The following is a 12,121-nucleotide window of genomic DNA, read 5'->3' as shown; positions in this document are numbered from 1 at the left end:
ACAATGTTGTCTTTGTTTCTGCTTTATAACAAAGTGAATCAGCTATACATATACATATATACCCATATCTCCTCCCCCTTGTGTCTCCCACCCACCCTCCCTATCCCACCCCTCTAGGTGGTCACAAAGCACTGAGCTTATCTCCCTGTGCTATGCGGCTGCTCCCCACTAGCTATCTATTTTACATTTGGTAGTGTATATATGTCCATGCCACTCTCTCACTTCGTCCCAGCTTACCCTTCTCCCTCCCCGTGTCCTCAAGCCCATTCTCCACGTCTACGTCTTTATTCCTGCCCTGCCCATAGGTTCTTCAGAAACATTTTATTTTTGTTTTTAGATTCCATATATATGTGTTAGCATACGGTATTTGTTTTTCTCTTTCTGACTTACTTCACTCTGTATGACAGACTCTAGGTCCATCCACCTCACTAAAATAATTCAATTTCGTTTCTTTTTATGGCTGAGTAATATTCCATTGTATATATGTGCCACATCTTCTTTATCCATTCATCTGTTGATGGACACTTAGGTTGCTTCCATGTCCTGGCTATTGTAAATAGAGCTGCAATGAACATTGTGGTACATGACTCTTTTTGAATTATGGTTTTCTCAGGGTATATGCCCAGTAGTGGGATTGCTGGGTCATATGGTAGTTCTATTTTTAGTTTTTTAAGGAACCTCCATACTGTTCTCCATAGTGGCTGTATCAATTTACATTCCCACCAAAAGGGCAGGAAGGTTCCCTTTTCTCCACACCCTCTCCAGCATTTATTGTTTGTAGATTTTTTGACAATGGCCATTCTGACTGGTGTGAGGTGATACCTCATTGTCGTTTTGATTTGCATTTCTCTAATGATTAGTGATGTTGAGCATCCTTTCATGTGTTTGTTGTCAATCTGTATATCTTCTTTGGAGCAATGTCTATTTAGGTCTTCTGCCCATTTTTGGATTGGGTTGTTTGTTTTTTTGATATTGAACTGCATGAGCTGCTTGAAAATTTTGGAGATTAATCCTTTGTCAGTTGCTTCATTTGGAAATATTTTCTCTCATTCTGAGGTTGTCTTTTCATCTTGTTTATGTTTTCCTTTGCTGTGCAAAAGCTTTGAAGTTTCAGTAGGTTGATTTGTTTATTTTTGTTTTTATTTCCCTTTCTCTAGGAGGTGGGTCAAAAAGAATCTTGCTGTGATTTATGTCATAGAGTGTTCTGCCTATGTTTTCCTCCAAGAGTTTTATAGTGTCTGGCCTTACATATAGGTCTTTAATCCATTTTGAGTTTATTTTTGTGTATGGTGTTAGGGAGTGTTCTAATTTCATTCTTTTACATGTAGCTGTCCAGTTTTCCCAACACGACTTATTGAAGAGGCTGTCTTTTCTCCATTGTATATTCTTGCCTCCTTTATCAAAGATAAGGTGACCATATGTGGGTGGGTTTACCTCTGGGCTTTCTATCCTGTTCCTTTGATCTGTATTTCTGTTTTTGTGCCAGTACCATATTGTCTTGATTATTGTAGCTTTGTAGTACAGTCTGAAGTCAGGGACACTGATTCCTCCAGCTCCATTTTTCTTTCTCAAGATTGCTTTGGCTATTCCGGGTCTTTTGTGTTTCCATACGAATTGTGAAATTTTTTTGTTCTAGTTCTGTTAAAAATGCCATTTGTAGTTTCATAGGGATTGCACTGAATCTGTAGATTGCTTTGGGTAGTATAGTCATTTTCACAGTGTTGATTATTACAATCCAAGAACATGGTATATCTCTCCATCTGTTTGTATCATCTTTAATTTCTTTCATTAGTGTCTTACAGTTTTCTGCATATAGGTCTTTTGTCTCCTTAGGTAGGTTTATTCCTAGATATTTTATTCTTTTTGTTGCAATGGTAAATGGGAGTGTTTCCTTTATTTCTCTTTCAGGTATTTCATCATTAGTGGATAGGAATGCAAGAGATTTCTGTGCATTAATTTTGTATCCTGCTACTTTACCAAATTCATTGATTAGCTCTAGCAGTTTTCTGATACCATCTTTAGGATTCTGTATGTATAGTATCATGTCATCTGCAAACAGTGACAACTTTACTTCTTTTCCGATTTGGATTCCTTGTATTTCTTATTCTTCTCTGATTGCTGTGGCTAAAACTTCCAAAACTATGTTGAATAATAGTGGTGAGAGTGGACAACCTTTTCTTGTTCCTGATCTTAGAGGAAATGGTTTCAGTTTTTCACCATTGAGAACGATGTTGGCTTTTGGTTTGTCATATATGGCCTTTATTATGTTGAGGTAAGTTCCCTATATGCCTACTTTCTGGAGGGATTTTATTATAAGTCGGTGCTGAATTTTGTCAAAAGCATTTTCTGCATCATTGAGATGATTGTATGGTTTTTCTCCTTCAAGTTGTTAATATGGTTTATCACATTGATTGATTTGCATATAATGAAGAATCCTTGCATTCCTGGGACTTACCCCACTTTATCATGGTGTATGATCCTTTTCATGTGCTGTTGGATTCTGTTTGCTAGTAATTTGTTGAGGATTTTTGCATCTATGTTCATCAGTGATATTGGCCTGTAGTTTTCTTTGTTTGTGACATCTTTGTCTGGTTTTAGTATCAGGGTGATGGTGGCATCGTAAAATGAGTTTGGGAGTGTTCCTCCCTTTGCTATATTTTGGAAGAGTTTGACAAGGATAGCTGTTAGCTCTTCTCTAAATGTTTCATAGGAGTCACCTGTGAAGCCATCTGGTCCTGGACTTTTGTTTGTTGGAAGATTTTTAATCACAGTTTCAATTTCAGTGCTTGTGATTGGTCTGTTTATATTTTCTATTTCTTCCTGGTTCTGTCTCGGAAGGTTGTGCTTTTCTAAGAATTTGTCCTTTTCTTCCAGGTTGTCCATTTTATTGGAATAGAGTTGCTTGTAGTAATTTCTCATGATCCTTTGTATTTCTGCAGTGTCAGTTGTTACTTCTGCTTTTTCATTTCTATTTCTATTGATTTGAGTATTTTCCCCTTTTTTCTTGGTAATTCTGGCTCATGGTTTATCAATTTTGTTTATCTTCTCAAAGAACCAGCTTTTAGTTTCATTGATCTTTCCTGTCGTTTCCTTCATTTCTTTTCATTTATTTCAGATCTGATCTTCATGATTTCTTTCCTTCTGCTAACTTTGGGGTTTGTTTTTGTTCTTCTTTCTCTAATTGCTTTAGGTGTAAGGTTAGGTTGTTTATTTGAGATTTTTCTTGTTTCTCGAGGTAGCATTGTATTGCTATAAACTTCCCTCTTAGAACTGCTTTTGCTGCATCCCACAGGTTTTGGGTCATCGTGTTTTCATTGTCATTTGTTTCTAGGTATTTTTTTATTTCTTCTTTGATTTCTTCCGTGATCTCTTGGTTATTTAGTGGCGTATTGTTTAGCCTCCAGGTGTTTGTACTTTTTACAGTTTTTTTCGTGTAATTGATATCTTGTCTCAAAGCGTTTTGGTTGGAAAAGGTAATGATAAGATTTCAGTTTTCTTAAATTTACCAAGGCTTGATTTGTGACCCAAGATATGATCTATCCTGGAAAATGTTCCATGAGTACTTGTGAAGAAAGTGTATTCTGGTTTTTTTTGGATGGACTGTCGTAAAAATATCAATTAATTCCATCTTGTTTAATGTATCATTTAAAGCTTGTGTTTCCTTATTTATTTTCATTTTGGATGATCTGTCCATTAGTGAAAGTGGGGTGTTAAAGTCCCCTACTATGATTGTGTTACTGTCGATTTCCCCTATTATGACTGTTAGCATTTGCCTTATGTATTGAGGTGCTCCTATGTTGGGTGCATAAATATTTACAAGTGTTGTATCTTCTTCTTGGATTGATCCCTTGATCATTATGTAGTGTCCTTCTTTGTCTCTTGTAATAGTCTTTATTTTAAAGCCTATTTTGTCTGATATGAGAATTGCTACTCTTGCTTTCTTGTGATTTCCCATTTGTATGGAATATTTTTCCATCCCCTCACTTTCAGTCTGTATGTGTCCCTAGGTCTGAAGTGGGTCTCTTGCAGACAGCACATATATATATGGGTCTTGTTTCTGTGTCCATCCAGCCAGTCTATGTCTTTTGGTGGGAGCATTTAATCCATTTACATTTAAGGTAATTATCAATATGTTTGTTCCTATTACCATTTTCTCAATTGTTGTGGGTTTGTTATTGTAGGTCTTTTCCTTCTCTTATGTTTCCTGTCTAGAGAAGTTCCTTTAGCATTTGTTGTAAAGCTGTTTGGTGGTGCTGAATTCCCTAAGCTTTTTCTTGTTTTGTAAAGGTCTTGATTTCCTTGTTGAATCTGAATGAGATCCTTGCTGGGTGTAGTAATCTTGGTTGTAGTTTTTTCCCTTTCATCACTTTAAATATGTCCTGCCACTCCCTTCTGGCGTGCAGAGTTTCTGCTGAAAGATCAGCTGTTAACCTTATGGGGACTCCCTTGTATGTTATTTGTTTCTTTTCCCTTGCTGCTTTTAATATTTTTTCCTTGTATTTAATTTTTGACAGTTTGATTAATATGTGTCTTGACGTGTTTCTCCTTGGATTTATCCTCTGTGGGATTCTCTGAGCTTCCTAGACTTGATTGACTATTTCCTTTCCCCTTTAGGGAAATTTTCAACTATAATCTCTTCAAATATCTTCTCAGTCCCTTTATTTTTCTCTTCTTCTTCTGGGACCCCTATAATTCGAATGTTGGTGTGTTTAATGTTGTCCCAGGAGTCTCTGAGACTGTTCTCAATTCTTTTCATTCTTTTTTCTTTATTCTGGTCTGAGGTAGTTATTTCCACTATTTTATCTTCCAGGTCACTTATCCATTCTTCTGCCTCTGTTATTCTGCTATTGATTCCTTCTAGAGAATTTTAAATTTCATTCATTGTGTTGTTCATCATTGTTTGTTTGCTCTTTAGTTCTTATGGGTCCTTGTTAAACGTTTCTTGTATTTTCTCCATTCTGTTTCCAAGATTTTGTCTCATGTTTACTATCATTACTCTGAATTCTTTTTCAGGTAGGCTGCCTATTTCCTCTTCATTTGTTTGGTCTGGTGGGTTTTTACTTTGCTCCTTCATCTGCTGTGTGTTTCTCTGTCTTGTCATTTTGCTTAACTTACTGTGTTTGGGGTCTCCTTTTCACAGGCTGCAGGTTCATATTTTCTGTTGTTGGACACAGTGGGCAGGACTGTGTCCACTGGTGTGTTTTGTGGTGTCTATGACCTTATTATGATTTTAGGCAGCCTCTCTGCTAATGGGTGGGGTTGTGGTCCTGCCTTGCTAGTTGTTTGGTGTAGGGTGTCCAGCACTGTGGCTACTGGTTTTGAGTGGAGTTGGGTCTTAGCGTTGAGATAGAGATCTCTGGGAGAGCTTTTGCCATTTGATATTTCATGGAACCGGGAGGTCTCTCGTGGACCAAAGTCCTGAACTCAGCTCTCCCACCTCAGAAGCATATGCCTGACACCCAGCTGGGATCACCACGACCCTGTCAGCCACACAGCTCAGAAGAAAAGGGAGAAAAAAAGAAAGGAAGAAAGAAAAAAATAAAATAAAATATAGTTATTAAAATAAAAAATAATTATTAAAAATTAAAAAAAAAAGAAAGAAAGAAAGAAGAGAGCAAGCAAACCAAAAAACAAATCCACCAATGATAAGAAGAGCTAAAAAACTATACTAAAAAAAACCCAAAACACAAAAAAAAGTATAGACAGAACCCTAGGACAAATGGTAAAAGCGAAGCTCTACAGACAAAATCACACAAAGGCCACCGCCTCAATTTTGGGATGATTCATTGTCTATTCAGGTATTCCAGAGATGCAGGGTACATCACATTGATTGTGGAGATTTATTCTCTTGCTCCTTGTGGCTGCTGGGAGAGGTTTCCCTTTCTCTTCTTTGTTCTCACAGGTTCCGGGGTTCAGCTTTGGATTTGCCCCTTCCTCTGCGTGTAGGTCGCCTTAGGGCATCTGTTTTTCACTCAGACAGGATGGGGTTAAAGCAGCAGCTGATTAGGGGCCTCTGGCTCACTCAGGCCGGGGAGAGGGAGGGGTATGGAATGTGGGTGAGCCTGCAGCGGCAGAGGCCAGCATGACGTTGCAACAGCCTTAGTCACCCCCATGTGTTCTTCCGGGGAAGTGGTTCCTGGATCATGGGACCCTGGCAGTGGCAGGCTGCACAGGCTCCTGGGAGGGGAGGTGTGGAGAGTGACCTGTGCTCGCACACAGGCTTCTTGGTGGCTGCAGCAGCAGCCTTAGCATCTCATGCCCGTCTCTGGTGTCCGCACTGATAGGTGCAGCTCGCATCCGTCTCTGGAGCTCATTTAGGCGGCGCTCTATATCCCCTCTGCTTGCACACCCCAAAACAATGGTCTCTTGCCTCTTAGGCAGTTCCAGACTTTGTCCCAAACTCCCTGCTTGCTAGCTGTGGTGTACTAGCCCCCTTCAGGCTGTGTTCACGCAGCCAACCCCAGTCTTCTCCGAAGCTGACCTCCGAAGCTGGAGCCTCAGCTCCCAGCCCCTACCCGTCCCGGCGAGTGAGCAGACAAGCCTGTCAGGCTGGTGAGTGCTGGTCAGCACCGATCCTCTGTGCGGGAATCTCTCCGCTTTGCCCTCCGCACCCCTGTTGCTGCGCTCTCCTCTGTGGCTCCGAATCTTCCGCCCTCCGCCACCAGCAGTCTCTGCCCATGAAGGGGCTTCCTAGTGTGTGGAAACTTTTCCTTCTTCACACCTCCCTCCCAGAGGGGCAGGTCCTGTCCCTATTCTTTTGTCTCTGTTTTTTCTTTTGCCCTACCTAGGTACGTGGGGAGTTTCTTTCCTTTTGGGAAGTCTGAGGTCTTCTGCCAGCGTTCAGTAGGTGTTCTGTAGGAGTTGTTCCACATGTAGATGTATTTGTGGGGAGGAAGGTGATCTCCACATCTTACTCCTCCGCCATCTTGAAGGTCTCCCCTTCTCATTTTAAATACAATAAAAATACTCTTAGTTAAGTAATTTATCCAAAGTCATATAGAAAGTAGGCAGGAAGCCAGATTTTAAACCAAGCAATCTAATCTGAAAGGTCAAACACCTATTCCTTTATACATTATCTAGACATGTCACAAGACCAAGGTCCATGGAGGACTTCCAGCTATTGGGGCCACTGAAATTCCGTCCAGTCATCTCCCTCCACAGGCTTCTCATGCACTCAAGGAACAAAACATCCAAATGACTGAACACTTTCCAATCTCATAGTTTTTGAGCCCTTATACATGCCAGCCATTGGGCTAGGCTTTTCACAAACATATCCCATATTAGAGAAGAAGAAACTGAGGCAGGAGATCCAGAAACTCACATTAGATGACACAATTAAAAACGAGGAGGGCCTGGACTCAAATCCAAACAGTCTGACTCGGGAGTGAGTCTGTGTTCTTAGTCATACTATGCTGTCTCCTCAACATCTGAATCAGCGTGCACAACTTCCCCAGGCCAAGAAGTGTTCATGTATACCCATATTAAATATAAGTAATATATCAATTTATTTTTTCATCCACTTATCAGTGTGAATGACTTCTCTTCAAAATTAATCAGCCATCATTGCCACCACTGAGTCATACTTTTGGGGATAGAGTATTTTGGAAGTGAAGGTGTAAAGAAAAAGATAACTTAGAGAACTCAAGAGGAAGAGGAGTGAAGCTAGGTCAGGAAGTGACCTCACAAACTTGCAGTAGAATGAAGGCAAGAATGTAAGTCAAACAAGATTAGAGTTCAAAATAGGATCCAAACCTGAGAAGGCACAGGGGGATGGACGTATATTTTATCTCCCTTATAAATAAATGCAGATGGATTATATCTTATATATTTCACTTACCCCTTAGCAATATAGTAGTTAATACAAAAATTTTAGATTTAGACTATTTGAGGTATGACTTTTTACTCTATCATTAAACATGACCTCAGCAAATTTCCAAATTTCATCATCTACAAATGGGGTTAGACATACCAACATCCCCAATTCGTCCTGAAAAACAATTGAAATAATATTGTATTAGGTGCTGCAGAAAGTAGTTGCTAAATTTTTATTATGGGTAGCTATTATTTTATTATAACTTTGCTTTGCTTTCCTGAGTTTTGTAGTCTCAACTTGAAAATGTTTACCTAATATTTTTCATTTTGCTTTTCCATTTTTCTTCTACTTCTCATAAAGTACAGCATGGTAGATTCCAGTAATATTAAAACATCTGTGTATCTCCAGTAGTAGTGTTGTACAGTAAGGTGACTTTTTAAAAACACATTAGGAATAATAGATTTGAAGTGACTTTATTCTATGCAGGAATTCATCACACACATTTTATCTAAACTGTTTACCCTGACCATTTGACCTGGCCTTGAAAAAGGTTTTGTTTTGTTTGTTTTTCTTAAAGTAGAATAAGTCACTTATTTAAAGATTATTCAAACAACTGTGCCTTGGATTTTTTGAATAAGTTGAATCTATATTTATATGGAAAGAAAATGGTAATGTTTCCCAGTTGATTTAGGCTGTTGTTAAGTGAAATAAGCTTGACTGAGGTAGGGCCTCTCTTACCTCTTGCATTGTATCAAGGTACTTTATTTGGAAAACTTTAATTTTTTTTCTGTTCATAGTTTATATACAGTGAATAGCATTTTAATATAAGAAATGCAAATTTAGGTGTTAAGGTGTCATGGGAAGCTTTAAATGTAGCACAGTTATAATGGTAAAATAATGGTTTCACATACTTAGGATTTTTATTATTTTTTTTTTTATTTGCAGGATGAGTAAGAGATACTTACAGAAAGCAACAAAAGGAAAACTGCTAATAATAATATTTATTGTAACCTTGTGGGGGAAAGTTGTGTCCAGTGCAAACCATCATAAAGGTAAGCTGTTCTGTTTTCTTCCTCAGCTCTCTGAGGAAGGGGACTCCCTTTAACACAAACTATTGTGTTCTGCTTTTACTGGTCAGTTAATTTTACTAAATATGGGTCTGCCCATGGCAATTCTCTTTAAGTAAAAAGGCAGAGAGAGTTATTCTTAATATGGCTTTGATAGGTAATGAATGATTATTTAAATGTTTCCAGGATTACTGACACTTCTGCAAATAATGTTCAAAGAGTATGGAATCGTGAATCTGCATTCTTCTTAACATTTCCATTTTTAAGATAATAATGTTAAAATGTTGAGTTGACACATAATAAAGATGAGTTTCAAATTGCAATCATCCTATAATGAAACCATCTTTAATGATATGTATCTTAATAATATATATACATGTAAATTTCCTTTCCGTGCTTTTTGTAGATCATATTTCTTCATGCCAGAGTACATCTTTGGCCACTCTTTTGATTCTACCCCAGTATGATATTGAGCAGGCTCAATTCTGCCATAGAACAGGGTGACGATATTTGTTTTATATATGTGTGTTAAGCTTGACAGTTCAAAATTATGCCCTTTCTGTTCTCTTTTCTGAGCATAAGACTCAGTATAGTGAATAAATACTTTTTCCAAATGAATTAAAATTCCATTTAATTTTATTTTAGTCTATTTCTGGACTGTCCCTACCATAATCAAGTATTCATAACCTGAACATTCAATTTAGATTTTTCTGTGAAATATGATTTTACAATTCTGTTCTCTTTCCTCTGTAAAGTCCACAGACTAGCAACTTACTTTCTTATTTTATTTTTGATTGAAGAGAAAGTTAAGACTGCCTTGAATTTTGTAACACTTAAAATAGTTACACATGTGCATTTAATTAGCATTACACGGAACAAGTACACCAGGGAACGGAAAGATGTGGTGTGAGGGAGGGATGCTTATAAGACAAAATCTTTTCCCCCTGTGTTTAAAACCAAAAAGAGTCATCTTTCAAAATATGAATTTTATATAGAGGTCTTTCATATTTCACAATCCTGTTTTTGCCCCACAGTGTGTGTGTGTGTGTGCATTTCTTCTTTTCTTTAGTACAGCACTTGGATCCACAGATAAAACTTTAAATTCTCTTTAATAATGGTTACTGGTATAAAATTAAGAAGTCGTTAAGGAAGATGTTATTCACGTGCCTCCAAATTGGCTACAGTGAACCAAACTGAAGGACAAAGCAGCCTTAAATACTTACCTTTTAAAAAGAGGCAAACCGCTGGGGCCAAGCCCCATGCCTTGGGCTTAACAGGAGAAGACACATCATCCATACATGGTCACCCCAGTGTGCCTTCCCAGCCTATAAAAGTAGAATTGAGAGCTTTGGGGGAGATTCATAGTAATTGTGGGTGTCATCCCAGCAAAGCAAGGGTTCATGATAAGGATGCTTTCTCATCTCCAAAGCCAAGTGATGGGGTCTCTAAGAGAATCATTCATGAGGACTGCTCCACAGTGAATATTGCATACAATTTTTAAAGCTGTTTTTAAGAATTTTAAAGTTGTATTATGTTCTATGCTAACCCCAAACCTAAGATCTTTTCTTACTTTTTGCCAAAAAATATATTTCTTGAACATAAGAAATTATACCTTGACTCAGAAAACTCACTCAAAGTGCCAAAGTCAAAGTTCTAAAACATTATAGAAGATAAACTTTTGTGTTGTTTTGCTGATCCATTTCCACCCTACCAAGAATATTTTGGAGGAAGAATTTAGGAAAGATTTCTCTGCCTCTCCCTCTTTCCCTCCTTCCCCTTTTCCTTTCTTTCTTCCCTTTGCACTTTCCATGCAAAATTCCCCCTTTGTTTAAACTGTTTTACATTTAATAAGTGTAATGTACATATACGTTTTAGGACATATTCATAAAATGAACACAAGTATGTTCACCCCCCAGTTGAGACATGTAACATTTCTAATTCTCTTGAACCTGATTGTGTCTGCCACTCTAATTTCATTCCTTTGCCTCCTTACCCAAGATAATCACTATTCTAAATTTTGTGATTATAATTCCCTTGCTTTTATTTACAATTTCACCATGTATTTATACATATCCAAATGGCATGCTGCTTAATTCTGTTGTTATTGAATTTACATAATAGTATTATACTGTGTTTTTCTGTAATTTGCTACCTTGCCCAACAATATATTTGTGACATTCATTATACTTGATGGTGAGTAACTATAGTTAATACTAATTTTTTTTTTTTACCATTGCCCCATATTTTGTTGTATGAAGTCACCACAATTTATGTATTTATTCTCTTGTACATGAACAGTTGGTGTTCTATTTTCTTGTCATTATGAACTATGCTTCTACAAATATTCTACTTCTTTCCTGGTGCACATGTGCAAGGGTTTCTCAAGAGCACATTCCAAGGAGCAAAATTCTGGGTCACAGGGTATTGCATATCTTCAGTCTTACCAGATTATGTGAAATGTTTTTTTCCAAAGTGGTAGTACTAAGAAAGTTGTTCAAGTTATTTCTTTTTACTGATGTATAGTAGATTTACAATATTATATTAATTTCAGGTATACAACATAGTGATTCAAAATTTTGTATAGATTATATTCCATTTAAAGATTTTTATAAAATATTGGCTATATTCCCTGTGCTGTACAATATACCCTTGTAGCTTATTTTATACATCATAGTTTGTTCCTCTTAATCCTCTATCCCTATGCTTCCCCTCCCTCCTTTCCTCTCTCCACTGTTAATTACTAGTTTGTTCTCTATATCTGTGAGACTGTTTCTGTTTTGTTATATTCATTTGTTTATTTTAATAACATACAGTATTTGTCTTTGTCTGACTTATTTCACTAAGCACAATACCCTCCAGGTCCATCCATGTTGTTGCAAATGGCAAAATTTCATTCTTTTTTATGGCTGAGTAGTATTCCTGTGTGTGTGTGTGTGTGTGTGTGTGTGTGTGTGTTTACTGCATCTTCTTTATCCATTCATCTTTTGATGGGCATTTAGTTTGCTTCCATAGCTTGGCTGTTGTAAATAAGACTGCTTTGAGCACTGAGCGTATGAAAATTTCGAATTAGTGTTTGCGTGTGGATTTTTTTTTTAATTAAAGTATAGTTGATTTACAATGTTGTGTTAGTTTCAAGTGTACAGCACAATGATTCAGTTATACACATATATGTGTGTGTGTGTGTGTGTATACAGATTCTTTTCTCAGATTCTTTTCCCTTATAGGTTATCACAAATATTGA

At 37.4% G+C, this 12,121-nt stretch overlaps 1 protein-coding gene across 4 annotated transcripts in view; it reads left to right on the top strand.

Moving 5' to 3' along the window:
- TAFA2 (TAFA chemokine like family member 2) overlaps window positions 1-12,121 on the top strand; it is a 587,396-nt gene that overhangs the window by 431,021 nt on the left and 144,254 nt on the right. For 3 of the 4 annotated variants that reach the window (XM_082351310.1, XM_082351307.1, XM_082351309.1), the window contains one exon: window positions 8,759-8,865. In XM_082351310.1, the coding sequence (XP_082207436.1) occupies window positions 8,760-8,865 (106 nt within the window). In that variant the 5' untranslated portion in view covers window position 8,759. Of the gene's footprint in view, window positions 1-6,519; window positions 8,866-12,121 lie in introns of those variants that run through there. The other variant, XM_082351308.1, reaches the window with a different exon arrangement.

Source organism: Balaenoptera borealis (assembly GCF_965194805.1).
Source record: "Balaenoptera borealis genome assembly, chromosome: 13".
Classification (NCBI taxonomy): domain Eukaryota; kingdom Metazoa; phylum Chordata; class Mammalia; order Artiodactyla; family Balaenopteridae; genus Balaenoptera; species Balaenoptera borealis.
The sequence above is the reverse complement of the archived record's forward strand: the minus strand, read 5'-3'. Positions and strand labels throughout refer to the sequence as shown.